Source organism: Colobus angolensis, unplaced genomic scaffold (assembly GCF_000951035.1).
Source record: "Colobus angolensis palliatus isolate OR3802 unplaced genomic scaffold, Cang.pa_1.0 Scaffold155, whole genome shotgun sequence".
Classification (NCBI taxonomy): Eukaryota; Metazoa; Chordata; class Mammalia; order Primates; family Cercopithecidae; genus Colobus; species Colobus angolensis.
In genome coordinates, this window is record NW_012114655.1 from 2,694,384 (window position 1) to 2,711,687 (window position 17,304).

A 17,304-nucleotide genomic window follows, 5' to 3' on the forward strand; every position below is an offset into this window, starting at 1 on the left:
ATGAAATGATATATCAAGTGAAGAGAACCTGGCAGGCCAGCAGGAGGCCCGGTGAGCTCAGCAGGGAGAGGGCAGCCATCCAGGGCAGAGCTGGCTTCAGAGCACCTTTATGTGAGAATGTGTGATACTTGATTTTCTGCTTCCATAGCAAAATATTCTTTTTAAGAAAGACTGTCATGTGATCCTGAGCTGTTTCTGATGCATATTTCAGTGGTTCTTCAAAAGGCTTGGGTGTTGAGGAAGCTCAAGATCCACACGTGAAGATAACTGCCAGCCCTCAGCCCCAGTAAACCTTCAGAGAACCCACGATGTCTGGGCTGAGACCGGAGAGCTCAAGGGGAGTAAGAAGAAAAAGATGGGCGGAGCGGCTGAGCACAGCTTGGATCTCAGCAAGAACCCTGAGGAGGTTCTGAGTCAGTGGCAGTTGCAGGGGCAGTTGCTGGTGGCCGTTGGAAGTGCAGGCAGTTAGAGGCGGTTCCGCAGCAGTTGGAGGGGGGACAGTAACCAGGGAAGTTTAGCGCCAGCAGGGCTGCAGGCCACAGGCCGGGGCTGGGGGAGAGGGAAGGTCGAGAGAGCGGCAAACTGTCGAACTCCTCCCTCTTCATGCTCCACAGTTCCCCAGCCACGTGTTTGGTGTAAATGAGGAGAGCTGGAGGGGTCAGCTTGCAGGGTGGGGTCCAGTTGCCCTGAAGGGCAGGGAGCGGGCAGAGATGGGGTGCAGGGCATGGCAGTGGAGGCCCAGTCCAGCCTGTTCACCCTTCCCTCCCACATCAGGCTGGCACTCTGCACATTTAGGGTGCGGCCAAGCCTCAGCCAGCAGAAGCGAGTCTGGTCTTGCTGACCGGCCTGGCCAGCTGGCGGAGAAAAGGAGAAGACGGTGTGTCTAGGGAGATCCTGGGCCTGGCGGCAGCGTCTGTCTAACCTGTTTGGCTTCTGTCTCTTGAGTAGCCCATCTGAAATGAGGAAAGGGCCAAGAGGCCCCAGGGCTCAGGTCCACCACCCACGTCCCCATTCTCACAGCCCTGCGGGGCCAAGGCATCTCTCGAGTGGGCCGCACTGACTGTTTTTCTTGGTTGCTTGCCTGACTCCAGTCTACTCTCCGCAAAGCAGTTAGAATTAGAAAGCAGGCGAAAGCCACGTCTGCCTCCAGCCCTGCTGTGCTGCCTATGGCTAGCCACCTGCCCCAGACCCCACAGCCATGGCTGGTCAGTCACCTGCCTCAGAACCCACAGTCAGCTCCTGCCTCCTGCAGATGTCATCTAGGGCTCAGCAGAACGACCTCTCATTTTCCTCTCTCACAGTGCCTCCCTGCCATGCTCTGGCTCTGTATCCTGTTAATTTATTTCTAGTCCTTGTCATAAAGTATGAGCCTTTCTCTGTTCAGAATCCGTTACAGGCCCTGTGTTTTCATCCAGCGCTTAGCATACATGCGTTGCAAAAGGTGCAAATTAGTCTTGTAGAAGAAAATAAAATCTTGGGACCCCCCCAAACTCAGTGTGCCAAAGGCAAAGTTACGCCTGTGAAGTGAGTCACACAACACCACCTTTCTTTTGTTCCCAGACAGACAGCTGCAATTTCCCGACCCTGTGTCACAGCCTCATCCATCAGGCAGGTTCTCACATGGCCTCTGTCACGAATTGCTCACAAGGAAGTGTAGCCGTTTGTCTTAGTGCCTCCCCTCCCTCCCTTCCTTCCTGCTGGGTTTTTTTTTCCCCCCTTTACTGAGTCTCCACACCCGTCTTTGGAAAGCTGAGATCACAGATACTCCTGTAACTCATGACTTTCCTGAGCACATCCCCAACCTCTGGTTAAATAAACCTCTGTCGATGGAGACTCCTGCCTCAGTCACATTTGGTTAGCAGACTCTGGCTTAAAAGTTTTGGTGACTTTGACTTTTATGTGCTGAAACTATAGTGGCCAGTCAGATTTTGGAGGCTCCTGGCATTTCTGTCTCTTTGGCCTAATCTTTTCCATACTGACACTTGTCTCTCTCTCTGTCTCTCAGACCCCGCGGACAGACATGTTGCTACCAAACACAGCACTCTGGTTTCTCTTTCTCTAAGTCATTTTCAGGATTCATTTTGCCACTGAACTTTTTTTTTTTTTACTTCATGACATGTCTTTTGTCGACAACTGATGTCTGCTGAAGGCAGAGGTGCTCCCTGGTTCAGGCATGGATGTCTAATATCTCATGGACTCTGATGTTATCTTCCACATTGGATTCTGATTTTGTTCCGTCACAGTGGTTCAGGCACGGATGTCTGATATCTCATGGACTCTGATATTATCTTCCACATCAGATCTGATTTTGTTCAGCTACATCCTCAAGTGTGTTTGCTGAGATGCAATAACCCATTCAGCAAAATACTCCTTGCAGTAGGAGCAAAATATTCCTTGCAATAGGAATTGTTGCACTTTCTTATAAATGTTTAGGTTGGGTGCAGGCCCTTGCACCCAAAGACCACCAAGGGAAGGTGAAAACACCGTAGCCCACGAGCCACAGGCCCTGAGCTGGTATTTAGCTCTCTGCACAGCTTTGACGACAGAGCCTTAGACAGGCCACCTCTATCTTGACTGGCAAAACAGGAGCAGGGGGAGCCCAGCAGTGTCTTCTCTCTTGGAGGGTTTTGCAGGGATCAAGTGAGATAATGTCTGGGGGAGTACTTTTGTAAAAGGCAAATAGTTACACTAAGACAGGTCCAGTCTTTTATAATTTAAAGCAGTGTGTAAACAGTATGTCCGCAGACGGTTGCCTGAGTGAACAATTCTAAGTGTTTACTTTTGCGCACTTAATAAAGCTCACATTTATGTCAGTCAAGATCTAACTTCCTATTTTTTTCTGCCAGGGTATGTTACAACTTCACGCTTCCAAGCAAGGCCCAGGCTGGCCCAGATGGGACATGAGTCCCCCAGTAAAGATCAGGGGCACTTCTGGGGGTCCCACCTGAGGGATCTGGTGGCTAAAGTCAGCCTTCGTTGTAGGCCCCCAAGACATAAAACCTGTACAGGTCAAGAAGTGACACATCTCTGGCCTGTGGGGCCCTCATGTGCCGGGTGGCACTGAGGTCATGATGGCACTCTTTCTAAAAGACAGACATAATGCCAATGACTTCAGTCATTTGCCTCATTTTATGTGGCTATTTTAAAAAGCTGTCCTCCAGAAACAAAAGAATCCCTGAGATAAAATTTCCCACAGCAAAATGCTCCACCTGACTGGGCTCCGACCTGGGGATGGGAGAGCTGCATGGTCCCGGACACAGAGTTAGGTCTGTGCGGTTAAAGGCAGAATTAGTGTTCCTTGTACTGAACTGAAAAGAACAGATTGAAAAATCTTATCTTTTGTACTTAGGGAGTTTTCTGGCTATGAAGCACCTGAACCTTGAGCTGTAATTCAGAAATAAAGCCTATCTGCCCCTCTGTCCACCTTTCTTTCATCCTTCTGGAAAAAAGCAAAAGGACAATTCTTTACTAAAGAGAGTATTAACGCAAGCATGAGTCTGAATGACAATCAGATCAATAGCCAAGTTCAGAAAAAGCCTTCAGTGTTTCTCAAAAGAGAGGCAGAGGGAAGGCGCGGCGGTGCCGTGACTGCACCTTGGTGGAAAGGTGCTGAGACGGTTCATGCTCTGGGACAGTTGTGCCTCCCCTTGGGGTGGGGACGCATGGGGGGCTCTGGTGCTGAGCCACAAAACACACCAGCCCCTCGCAGGCAGACCCCAAGCAGCACAGGTGTGGGATTTGGTTCCCGTAGCATTTTAAGACCGTTTGAATTGCTTAGAGGCATTTTAAAATGGGAAACTTTCATACAAAAAAATTGTTTCTGGCTTCTCTGGAAAAGAGAAAAGGCCTTGGGCATGTGTGTCCCTGTGTTGAGAAGAGGCGGGGACTGAGGAACGGGCCCCAGCGTGTCCTGAGGCCCTGTCCTCTTTTCCTTAGAGAGGCTGATGGTGACAGCTTGGGCCACTTTACGTCTCCTGCCTGGTCCCTGTTGTTATTTGAATTTGTGACCCTTGTTGCTAAGATCCTTCCCAAAAGAAGGGCAGATACAACAAGGTTATTGCAGGTTTTAAAAGTTGAACTTTCTCGGTGGAGAGCCCAGACAATACCCTGGAAAGGCACACGCTGGATGAGCTGCAAGGGGCTCAAAACCTAGACTTCATAAAATTGGCTTTTCTTTGGCACTTTTCCATGTTTAATCAGATGATTAAAGTCCTTGAAACATGTTAGCTTTTTCAGGTGGGCTGAGGTTAAGAAAAGACGGAGAGGGCTGGGGGAGGCTCAGTGGGTGCTCTCCATTCCGCAGCTGTCCGGGCACGGGAGGGATTCAGGGCTGAGCCAGGGCTCCACGCAGGACCTCCCTGGTCTTTCCGCCTGGAAGACAAGGATCTTCTTGGGTTGTTTTTGGACAGTTTTGCTTTATTCACATTTGTCAGAGAGAAAATGTGGTTGGCTGGAGTGTGGGCTCTGAGAAAGGACTAAAAATAAGAAAACCCTGAGATGGAAATGAAGACTCAGAAGATAAGAGACAAGCATTCTCTTTCTTCTAAATCTTGGGAGAATTTTGTTTTGTTTTGTTTTTTAATGGCAGGGGGAGCTAAAACTTATAAAACCCTCATAGAAGGAAAGGGATCCACAGTCTGATTTGGGGACTGACTTCTTTCCTATTCAGAATGTAACGACTCTGTTCATGAAGAAGCTTGAATAATTCATTTCACGGGTGACAAGTGGCCTGGCCCTGGAGGGACATTTAGTGGGTGCTCTTAGGTTATGATTTACTGCCTAAGCTAATTAATTGCAACTGACCACGACCTATAGGCAAACATCACAGTCGGTTGCCAGCAGATTCCCTCATTCAGGGACAGTGCCCCCGGAGAAGCCCAGCTGGCTTCCTTACGGCCTGGGGGGCTCTGTCTGTCACCCACCCCGGGGCAGGTGCACCTTTGCTTCTGACAAACACACACACACTGAGCTCTAAAGTGAGGAGTGATATGGCCACACCAAGGCTTTAAGGGGATCCACGAAGGCGATCCTGTCGCCCAGCGTTTCTTGCTCGTTCCCAGATCCCCGTCACATCTCGTTATTCCCCAGATGCGTTCTGGGAATGTCCTTTGAGCCCACTCTCTTCACTTGCATTCTGTCCTCAAAATACCCTCAGCTTGCATTCTTGTCAGGGGGAAAATTATCAGACGTTTTGCTGAAACCCTGACGACCTGTCCTCTTAAGTAAGACCCCTTGGGTCTGGAGCTGGGAAGGGCATAAATCCTCAGAGTGAGGGCCAGTCAGGATTAACGCACTTTGGAAGCCACGGCTGGTGGTCTTCACACATCTGCAACATGGACCCTCGCAGAAGACACTTACCTTTGAGCAAAAATGAAGCCCAACCCTGGATTTCTGTGTAGAGCCAGAAGTAAAAACAAAACAATAAAATGGAAAGACCCTTGTTATAAGGTATGGCCACGCCTGTCGTCTGCCTATGGCCGAGATGCAGTGTCCTTTTCTTGAAGGACTGCCGGGTTTGGGGAGGTGAGGCCGGGTGAGGAATGGGAAGGCTGAATCACTCTGCTTTCGGGACGGAGCCTGCCAGGACGGATGCTGTGCAGAGGGTGGCAGGGGATGAGGGGAGACAGACCATGCTGCCCCTCACCCAAGAGTCAAGCAGATGAGAAGGGACGTAGAACAAAGGGCGTGTCCAGTGTGGACATTGAGGTTTCCTGCTGGGATCGGAGTAGACACACCGATTTGTAAAGTCCACGTTACTCACCGACGCTTTTGTGTAAGTTGGTTCTTTTGGGAAAACTTGAAGAGGATGTTACACTTCATGACTCAAGGGGCATGAGGGTGCATTAAGAAAATGGGATACATGGAGAGCAGCCATGAAGTGTCCTTAAGGCTGTGCAAAAATGTTGAGGAGGCATCGGCTTCCCACAGCCTGGCGGAAAGCGAGGGGCAGGGTGGTGAGGTTCAAGAGACTTCCTTGCAACCAGGCTTTCCGAGCCTAGGGAGGGCTCTGCAGACAGAAAAAGGCACCTTTTGTTAATACCTCTCTCTCTTGCTCTTGCTCTTCAGGGTTGGAAAATAAGAAAGCTGAGGAGGTTGTCAGTGAGGAATTTGGACAGGAAGGGAGTTAAGGGGAGCCAGGGAAGGCTCAGGCTGAGGGTGCCAGGACCTAGCCGTGGACTTCCTGACGTCTGAAACCCGATGGAAACCCCAGCATTCTTTTAAAGGCTGCTTCCCCCAACTCCCCTGTGAACAGGGCAAGGCGTCTGCTGAGATGCCGCGGGGACCACACGGCCACCTCGGCCAGGCTCTAACAGCCACGACTGTGCTTCCAGGACCTCTTTCCTGACATAGTCTCTATCTACTGTCAGGACTGCTGTGAGTCTCAAATAAGACAACAGGTGGAAAGTGCCTAGCATGTAGTTGTATTGGAAGTGCTCCGTGTTACGTGCTAAATCATTGTCCGCAAAGTGAGGCCCCGAGCATCTGGTTATTTTACTTTTAATATTTTTTTATCTGGCCCATGTGAAGAGAGCAGTGTGACATTCTGGATGCCGCTCTGAGGTTTGGTGAATGACCTCTAGTCCATCCTAGTGGATGGAGGGCTGCTTGATTCTCACCTGAATCACTGTTACATCCCCCAGACAGCCTCACCCATTCCATTCTGTCTCATATTCAGGCTGGTCCCCATACCACAGCCTGAATGACATTTAACAGGCACACCCAATCCGTCACTCCTAGGCATTGATTTCCGTGGAAACCCACTCTACTCTCAGGATAAAGCAGCACCCTCAGCTGCACTGCTGAGGCCAGAAGTCCACCCCTGGCGGCCTCCCCAGCCACCCACTCTGCTCCGGGCCTGGTGGGAAACTTCAGGTCGTGCATTTTACCTCTTGGGGTTCATCCCCCCAGCTTTGCATGAAGCCTCTTGTCCGGGCATCTCTGTGCATGTTCTTCCTACTTCTTGGAAAGCTTTTCCTCTTCTTCCCAAATTAGCAACATCTTCTACATGCTCCCACCCCCCAATAGGAACGCCAAGGAAATTATTTGGCCTGTATATTTCAGCACTGGGGAGGGAGTACAAAGGTAACTGGGATCACAGGAAAGCTGCCATTCCTCCCAGGGCTGGAAATAAGCAAACGTGTGGTCAGACACCGAAACAGGCAAACACACGCCTTCCTCGTGATGCTTCAGTGGTGACCTTGTCCCCCTTCTCACGTCCGCCACCCCCAGCTGGCACCTCAGCTGTCCCTTTGTGGTGGCAGCACACTCATTTCTCACAGTCTACATGTGGACTTCTGTTTTAGCTTTGGGATGATGGTCAGATGATGTCTTTCCTCTGCATAAAGCCCTCTGGTCCCTTAGAAAAAAAATCCAAACTCCTCACCTAGGCCAAACGAATCTGGCCTGTCCTGGTTATGCCTGACTCTCTGAGCTTAACTCGCACCTTCCTCCTCCTTGGTTACTTGCTCCTCTGGCCTGTGCCTCCTTGTCCCTTGGCCCAGGAAATCTCTTCTCCCAGGTTATTGCAGGCTGACTATTTCTTCTCCAAGCACACCGACTCAAGTATCACACCTCTGAGAAGAGCTGGCCTCCAGCCTGCCCATCTTTGCGAGTGGCCATTCTCCCTCACACTACCCCTGATGGGCTCCATCTGAACTCTTCTTGCCGGTTTATTTGCCTTGCTTTCGTGGGGTCCGTGTCTCACCTCAAGTCTGCTTAGCTCATGCCTTGTCAGTGTCTCCAGCAGTGCCTGGCGTGTGGTCGCTTGACAGACCTATTGGATGAAGGTCTCGCTTTTCCAACTAGATCATGAGCTCTTGAACCATGGACTGGAATAGCTTCATCTTACTCTCCTGTTTTCCCCAGAGTCCCTGTGCACAGAAAGTGCCGGGTGAATGTTGATTTGTACATTGTCAAATGTGATTGGCAGTTATTTGGTGGACGGACACGAGCTGGAGAGGAAGATATCTGGAGTAACCACTTTCCAAGTGGTGCCATGAGTTTTCTCTTATCTGTTCTGTAAAAATTGGGAGTATGTGAGATGGAAAAAACTTTGATTTGGATTCTAGTTCCATTGCTGCCACTAGCTAGCAGCTAGCTGTGGGTCCTTGGGCAAATCCAAAGGAGCAAGTCACTTGGCCCCTTTAATTCTTAATCCTCATATTTATGAATACAGGAATTAAACTAAGGTACATTCAGGGCTCTCTTCCACTTATAAATTCTAGACGTAGATCATTTTAGTCCAGACCATCATCGTTACCAGGCTGCTTCCATCTGGTTTTTTGAATAGATGTATGTGGATACTGGTAGTGTCATCCCAGTATGATGCTACGAGAAGCATCATTTGTTTCCACGAGGGGGAGGAAGCGTACAAAGGTGAGGGAAGTAGTGCCTTCAGTGAGAAGTTCAGAGATGGATATAGCAGAGACCCGAAGGCTCTGGAGCTGGAGAACCAATGCTCACAGAATTCTTGTCCACTGCTTGTGCTCACACGAACGCTCAACATACAGCACAGTGCTCATTTTGGATAACTGGGTTGAAAATGAAACCTGGTTGATCAAAGAGAAGAGGGCAATAAGGAGGACAAATGTTGAATTCTGCAGTGACTCTGGTCCCTGTTGCAAGTTCAGTCTGAAGGAAAAGCTGTGCCATGAAATGGCTCCAATGAGAATGTTAAAGGACCAACAGGTTCACCTGCTGGCTGTGCAGTCACAGACCAAAGACACGGAGACAGCAGGGTTTGCAGCAGAGATGGGAGTTTTGTGATCACAGGGTGCTGAGCCAAGAGATGGGAGGAGACCCTCAAATCCATCTCCCAGAGAAGGTCTGGGCTGGGATCCTTAAGGGGATTGTGGAGGATGAGGGACTGGACAATTAGAGTCATTGATTGGTCGGGAAAAGGGGGGCAACTCATTAGGATGTGGAAACTGCCATCCTTGGTGAGTCAGTTTCTCATAGGTTCCTTCAGACCAGCTGAGTCAGTAGTTTCACTGATATGCAGGACCTGAAAGAATATCTCAAAGGGAGACTTGATGTTTTGTAATGTTCAAGTTGTTCTCGATAGGGCAGTTAAGGGGAACTATAATCTTGTAACAGGGTCCACGTGATTCTGAGGCAATTGGCACCAAACAGCTATGAGAAAGTGGAAGGGAGAGCTGCTGATCTAATGATGAATGAAGAGCTGCTGATCTAATGATGAATGAAGAGCTGCTGATCTAATGATGAATGCTGAGTGTGCTGCCAGCTGGGTTCATTCTCATTTCTCCCCCTCCTTTATTCCTTGATTAACTTTTTAAAGTTCAGAGGGATGCTTTCACGAGCTTCAGCAGATGCCAAAAAGTGCATGCAGTGGGGAAAATGATGCACTTCAGAGGGGCCTGGGAGCCGGGGCTTTCTAGGTGGGCTGAGGACATAGGCCCTGGGAATGGCAAATGGGCACTCGAATAAAAACAAGGTCCAGGCACATGCCAGTCATGCCTCAAGAAGTGTCAAGGGGTGTCCTGCTTAGCTGCTTCCATTGACATTTCTGTGGGTTCCCACCTGGGTATTTTTCTTCCCTTCGTTCTTGGGCTAATCTTATCTGGTGAGGTCTGACCTGGTCTTGTCATCATTCTCCCTGGTGCGCTGGAGTGCCTGCATGCCCGCTGAAGGCACTGACGTGTGCCTCTGCCTCTGTCTTCTTTCCCTCTGCCAAGTTGTTCCAGTTTGTGTGGGTGGGTCTCTGCCTCAGTTTCCCTGTCTAGCACCCCAGACCCTTGCTGGTGCTGGAGCACTGCCCTGAAAACCCAGCTTGTGTGCTGGAGACACTGCCCGCCTGTCGGACTGCTTTGCCTGCTGGGCAGGGAGAATACACCCCCCTTCCCTCCCTCCTGGCTCTGGACCCATGGCACCGCCACCCGTGCAGCCTCCTGGAGCTGTGTCCTTGAAGCCTTAACCTAATCGCTGCAGCAAACTGCTTCCAACATTTACAGGCCTGAATTTGCTGGAGGCTTGGGTTTTTTTTTTTATAGACTTAGATGGAAGCATCTTCTCTCCCGCGTCCACAGGGCCGGTGTCTGCAGCCACCGAAGTACTCCGAGCCAGTCTGCATTCCCTCCTGAGGCTCAAGTTGTTGCAGTGCCATTATTCGGTTTTGTGCCTGAGTCCACACTGCATTTAACTTCTCTGAGACACTCCCAGGCCAGTTCCCTGAGAAGGAAAGTGACTTCGTGTTTGAAAACAATACCAAACTCTATCTTGCTAGCGTGGGAGGGTGATGTGAACTTTATCTTTGAATGTTCAGACAGAGCTTTAAAAAAATTAACTTAAAAGTGATATTAACCTAGTACTTCAGAAATGATACATTCGAAGGAAAATACATCATCTGATTTCAGAGAAATGGGTCACTAGTATCAGCCAGTGGGGCCTTCAGGATGGCTGTACTTTTTAGATGGGGTGTACATATTTATGTCAGCCGGAAATGTTTGGGGACAATTGTACCGTTTTTCATGGTTAAGTCGGGATCTTTTGGCCATTATGCCCTTCTTTGAGCACATGGTGAGCCAAACTATTCATGGGAAACAATACTTTGGATAAGGTTTGCCGATTAAATCTCTCTCCACATTTCAATTACTTTCTCTAAGCAAGGTAGACATGTGAAATAACTTTTAATTAAATATTGCATCTTAGAATCCTCAATAGGAAGGCAATGAAAAGCTAAACCAGCCCAGCTGGATGCTGAGCTCTTCCTTGCAATAGTCCTGTCTGTGACTGTCTAGCCTCCATCCGAACACCTATGCTGACAGCGAACTCTTCCCCCAGGAAGATAATTCCATACGTGTGCTTCTGTCAGGTGGGCTGTGTATTGAACCAAAATGTGTCTTCTCATGTTCCTGCTCTCCTACTCTTCAGTTCTAATTCTTCCCTTTAGGGCCACATGGAAGTAAATCCTCATTTTAATCAAAGAAATCAAAGCCTGATGCAGAAGGAAGAGGGGGTGGGGATAAAGAAGAGAGACAGGGAGAGAGCTCGTATCAGGGAGTTTGGGACTTTGGCTCTGAGAAGCCACACCCATTCCGGGGATGCCTCCTCCGCCATGGAAAAGGGGGGATTCCTAGGACTGGCTCTCCTCTCCAGTTGGGGTGCTAACTCCCCTACCTTTGGACTTATGCACCAGCGGTGAGATCACCTGTGGTGTCAAGCAGTGACCTCTCCAGCACTGGGAGCAAGAGGCATGCGGCCTCTTTCACACTGTGCCTGCATCAAGCCCGTCAGAGCATAGGTTTAGCCTATTTGTTATAGTTCAAACCAGGGCATTTTGAGAGTGAACCGTGGGGTGGTCGCAATAATTATGCCAGGGCAACAAGGGTGACTGCGAGTGCTTCCTGGGCAGACTGGGACTTGCAACCATCCTCCTGAGCCCATGAAGAGCTAGACTAAGGATTCACAAGGCCTCGAGGCTCTGAAGAGGTGCATGAAAAGGTGTGATGCAACTCTTGCTCACACAATAACGGGAGCTGAGGGTTCATTAACTCATTCGGCAAATATTTACTGGCTTGAGAGTGGTAGGACCTGCTCTAGGGTTTAGGGAAGCAATGGTGAGCCCAGCCAGGTGCAGGCCCTGCTCTCACGGAGCTGGTCATTTAGAAAGGCAGATGTCACTTTAAACAAGTAATTACGTAATTACAATTGGGTAGTGGCAATAACACAGTTGGAGAAATGTTATGAATACATAACAGGATACCAACTTTTCTATGGATGTTGGCCATCAGGAAAATGTCCCTAAGAGAGAAACATTCAAGTTAAGACTCTAAGGTACGAAAAGAATTGGCCTGGTTGGACTGGATAGAGGAGGGAAGGAGAGATGGAGAAGGGAATTAGGAGGGCAGGAAAGAAGAGGGTTAGAGATACAGCAAACCCATGAAAGAAAGCTCCCAGGTCAGAGAAAGCTTGGCACCCAAGAGGACGAAAAATACAGCCCTGTGTCTGGGGCATGTGTCCCAGGGGGGCTGGCTGGAGGTGAGACTGCATGAGGCCTGATACCCCGCTAAAGATCACAGTGTTCAGCGACTTAAAGTCTATGGAAGTGAATGTTCTCCCAGCTCCTGCTGTTTGGAGCACGGATGGGGAAAAGAAAGCCTGTTGGATGCTCTTGGGAGTGTCAGGCCATGGAAATGATAGTTGCTTTGGTTAGGTTAGAGACAGTAGAGATGGAGAAGAGTGGATGAGGTTGAAATATACTTAGGACCCAGAATGGGTAGGAGTCAGTGCCGTGTTGGATGCAAGTGGGGAGGGACCAAGGGACCAAGGATGAGTTTGTCCTCAGCACAAATGACTTCCCCATGGAAGCAGCATTTTGTGAAGTGGGAGGAGCTCGTGCTGGGAGGAGGCTGACTCTGCACTGCTTGGGACCTTCTGAGGTTGAGGCAATGGGAGACCTTCCCATGGGGATGTGCAGTTGGGAGTTGATCTGGAGGGCTGGAATTCAGAGCAGAGATTGGGTCGAGATGGAAATTTGGCATTGTGAACATATTTGAAGCCATGGGAGTGGGTGAGACCTTTGAGGAGAGATCACAGAGTGAGAACTGAAGTGAGTTGGAAGCAGGATTTTGAAAAATTGCAGTGTTTAAACTAGGCTGGGAGAAGGAGCAGGAGCTCTGAAAGGAAATTCAGAAGATGTGGCCGGAAGGTCAGAGGGTAAACAGAGAGAGTGGTTCCTCAGGAGGCGGGGAGTGGGTGTTTCAAGAAGGAACAGATGGTTAGCTGCGTGCGAGGCTTCCAAGAGCCATAAAGAAACCGAACAAGATGGCAGGCTTATCAACGCGCAAGCCTCTGCTGGCCTAAAGGAAAGGAGAGTGTTTTAGTGGCTGGATGTCCGACTGGGGGGTGTGAGGAGTGGAGCTGAGGAAGAGTGGATGGATGGATGGCCAGATGAGTCAAAACAAAGCTCTGATGGAAGAGAGAGCAAGGAGCTGGAAGGGACCAAATCCTGGCAGGGGGCTCCCAGGGGCAAAGGAGAGCAGGCATGGATGCCAGTGGAAAGGCATCTTGCGAGAAAAGGCTGAGGTTATATGAGAAAGAGGGAAAAAGGGAGTGGAGTGCCTGAGGAGGCTGGGTGGGCCAGGGCTACTCAGAAGCATCTAGAGAAGTGCTGCCTTTTGATGGGAAGAAAGGCCCCTCATTTTAGTTAAAAGAAAAAAAAAAAAAAAGACGACGCGGTGAGTGACATTAGCCGCACACAGACTCTGGTGAAATGGTGTCGGGATGCGTCAGAATTCCTGACCGGCGTCTTTAGATTTTCTTTGAAGTAGTTGAGACAAGATCATCTTCCACAGGGCGGCAGCAACAGTTGGAGGTTTGAGGGAAATGGAAACTGCAAGAAATTGTTATTGTGTGGAGGTGCTGGGGAAGCAGGCATCCGGAGACCTTTATCAGGATTCATGATGTGAAGATGACACAGGAGAGTTCATCAGCTCCAAAGTCTTTACAATAGAGTGTCCTAAAGAAGTGGAGTGGCTGCACAGATTGTGGTCTCTGTCCTTCGTGTTTGTTCTGGTATTTAGTGCACAGTGTCTCTGTCTTACCCCCCAAAGCAGCTCTGGACTCAACGTCTAATGAGCATCTGAGACGGCACCTCACCTTTTTAGTTTTGCTGTTTAAAAATAGTTTCACAAATGGCTTTCCTCTGCTAGGGAGCAAATGTCAAAACACTTTCTGAGAACTCCCATGACCCGACTGTTGAAGTGACAAAGCCTATATCCTTTAGAACAAAGTAAATTCTGGTGCTTCTTTTTTGGTGTCTGTTTGGTATTGTATTTATTTTTTAGAGATGGGGTCTTTCCATGTTGCCCAGGCTAGAGTGCAGGGGGGCGTGATCGTAGCTCACTGCAGCCTCCAACTCCTGTGCTCAAGTGATCCTCTCACCTCAGCCTCCCAAGTAGCTGGGCCTACAGGCAGTGCCACCACACCCAGCTCTGCGTGTTGACTGGGATGCAGCTGGGGTGGGGTGAGTGGCAGAGGTAGATTCGTCGGCACAGGAAGGGCCCCACACATGAGACCAGAGGAACCGGCTCCGTCCCTGTGTCTGACTTCAGCTTTCTGTTCCTTTGTTGTAGAAGCAATGATCCAGCTCTCAGGTCTAGAGGCTTGAGTTTGTCAAAATGTGCTGGACATCCAGACAAATCACAGACACTTTTTATGAGAAGCTGTATAAAGGACACCATCCGTTCTAAGAATACCACAGCGACTCAAGGGATTCAAAAATCGAGAATGAAATCCGTTCCAAAGCACGATACTGATGGCCTAATTTTGGCTTATGTCCTGCTGAGATGCCCCCAGTAGTGGGCCTGAGCCCCATGGGGGAGGGACAAAGTAAAAGGTGGGTTGGCTGGGGACAAGCGTTGATCTGGAAGTTGTAGTTGAACTTCAGCAAACTCTTTTATGAGGGGTATAAGCTTTGCACCCTGATTACACTGGAAATATAATTGCTATTCAAACTGAAAAACGGCTACATGTGCTATCTTGGTTTCCAGAGCTCCACAATCTGGTGGGAGTCCCATCTAATCTTTCATTCCCAACTGGAATCTTCCTCCCTAGCTACCTGGATTAAATAGGGGTGAATCGCCCTTCACCACGCTCAGAGCGCTCCTGAACTGGTATCTTCTTTCCCCTTTGTCATGAATTCCTGGAGGACTGGGAGAATGTCTCCTCTGTGTTTACATTCCCAGGGTTTCACACTTGGTGCTTTTTGGATTTGCTTACCTCTTTGCAGTTTTAGGGAACTTGCTCAGTCATAAAGACTAGACATTGAATTTGGTGTCGAGATGTTCAAAGCTGGGGCTTTTTCTTTTCTTTTGCTGTGATTCCAGAAAATGCTGTCGTCCGTCTCTACGTTTGGGAGGCCACTGAGCCGTCTAGCCTGGGAGGTTTCTTGTTGGGCTTGTTTCTTCAGCGCCCCCAGGCCTGGCGTTCCTTCTCTGTCCCTCACCACGACCTCTCTACTACTGAACTTGTAAGAGGGGAGCTAAGGGCTGTAAACCATTTAGAAAACACATGTTTGCTATTTGCTAGCAACAGAAGATATTGAAAGTGTGATTGATCACACGTGAATTTCATTCCAAACAACAAACCTCGCTGGGAAAACACTCAGTGGTGTAGACCGCCCCCTGCTCGCCTCGTTCCCAACCCCAGAGCGCGCCGGGGCCTTCCCGTCGCGTTGCCACAGGGAGGGGAGGAGTGCTGTGCCCACACCTAGGAAGGCATCTTCGTGGAAACCCCATGGCACCGGGTGCGGTGTCCTTTGGAGCCCCTCCTCGCAGCTGTGAGCTTTGTCAGTAAAGAGCTGACTAGCACGTGGGGGAGGCTGTGTTGCTTTAAAAATGGAATGATATTTCTGCTTTGACAGCTTTGCCAGATCTGGGCATCTAGTGAAGCTGTCCTTCGGGAACTCACGCTCCAGCTGGAAGCCAAAGCGGGAGGGCTGCATTCTCTGAGGGAGCTGGAGGTCACCCCGTGCTGGCGAGAGGTCTGGGAGTGGAGCTCAGGAAATCTGCCTTTGACTCCGGCCTCCTTCTCCAAACTGGGGGTTTCCTTGTTGACGGAGTGGCTTGACTAGATGATTTCCAAGGCCTCTTCCAGCTGTGTCATGGTGGGCATCACCGTCCTGCCTTCCTGGAGCTTACACTCCAGCTAGCGTGTTTACTTGAGCTCCTGTGCTCTGTGTGGTGAGAAGTGACAGATGTAGTAGGTGGTTGAAGTCATCCACACCATGGACGGTTTGGCACTTCTGTGACCGAATCCTGACGTCAGGATTTGCTGGGAAGCACACAGGTGCACCCATCTCCTTCCAGGTCACTGCCCCAGTCCATCTGTGCTGGCTGAGGCCGCCTGGGCACCCAGCACTCCTTGGCAATTCTTGTATGTCTTCATTCAGCTTTTCCTGCACTCAGCATGGAAGCTATTTCCAACTTCTTGGTGCCCGGATCCTTCGATCCTCCTGCCCCTGCTGCTTACTCTCTTAGCAGAAAACTCTGCCTCCCTCCCGCAGAAAAGACCCTGTCTGAATTGCTAGTCTTTCCCTCACTACTGGTTGGCTCTCATCCCTGTTAAATTTACCTTTGTCCCATCCAAAAAGCAAAAATGCTGGATGCTGCATGCGCCACCTGCTTTCCGTATCTCGTATCTTTCCTTCCCTTGTCAGCCAAATTTCTTGAAAGCAGTGTCTACAACCACTGTCTTCATTTCTTGCCTCGACTTGTTCCCGAAGCCGCTGCAGGCTGGCTGGCTTCCTCGTCTCCACTCCACCGAAACGGCATCATTTCAAGGTACCCCCAGTACCTGCATGTTGCTGGAGCCAATGGGCACCTGACACTTCTTGTTTTGGGCGCTAGAGCGTTCCCCATGCTCTCGATCAATGCTCATGGTTCCCCCCTTCATTTCAGCTGCTTATTACCTGCGGTAAGGGTCGGGTCCTGCTTGCTTTTTCACTTCCTTTGCATGCTTCGCAGATGTTTTCTGGTTTCGCTCCCCCTGCTTCCACCATGGGAGCAGAAGGGGCAGGGACAATAAAAAGGACAATAAAATAAAGGGGCAGGGGCAGGGATGCGTGGTTTTCACTTCCTCTTCCACTTTTGTCTTTTCTGTTGCTGCTTCTGCAGGTGCAGAGGAGGGACTTGCTGACATCTGCTGGTGGCTGCCTGTAATGGTGGAGTCTCCCAGTTCCTTTTGGGGAACTCCTGAGGATTTCTCCACATCCTCTGGGTCCGCCTTCGCTGTCACTGGACCACTCCTGTAGATGCTCCGGCACAAACTTCACCAGTGTGGCTGGGTCCACGCGCATCATGTGAACCCCTGAGGCTTCCTCTGAGGATGTCTGTCCTGGCACATCCTCCTCCAGAAGTTGCTTGTCACTTGGTCTCTGTGAATGTGTCGGCCTTGATAACAGAGCGGACCCTCTCAATGGATGCCTCATGTGGATGTTCTACTGCGAGTTTCTCTTGAGGATCTTTCGTCTCTAAGCCAAGGCTCTTCTCAAAAGAGCCCAGTAACAGCTCAGTTAGCATCTTGAGCGGATTCTCACACAAGCCTTCGTCGCCTTCACTTATTTCAAGCTCTGCCCAGTGGGATTTCTTTCCACGTGCTGCTTCCTCAGAAGACATCATTGTATACATCCTCCGAGGCTCAGGGGGCTCGTGTTGTTCTCTGGGCTGCCTCTCGGGGTGCGCCGCCCTCCGCCGCCGCTGCCGCCGCCTCCTCCCCGTGAGTGCAGCGGGGTCTGACCTGTGGAACCGCCACACCAGTCCCGCCCGCTGCTGCAGCGCCACCACC

At 50.1% G+C, this 17,304-nt stretch overlaps 1 protein-coding gene across 1 annotated transcript; it reads right to left on the reverse strand.

The window, feature by feature from the left end:
• Nucleotides 1–386: 386 nt before the first annotated feature.
• Nucleotides 387–16,948, reverse strand: LOC105507938. Its single transcript, XM_011936657.1, is given in 4 exon segments — nt 387–686; nt 923–953; nt 16,430–16,747; nt 16,749–16,948. Coding segments are annotated over 4 exon segments (849 nt in total).
• Nucleotides 16,949–17,304: the final 356 nt, after the last annotated feature.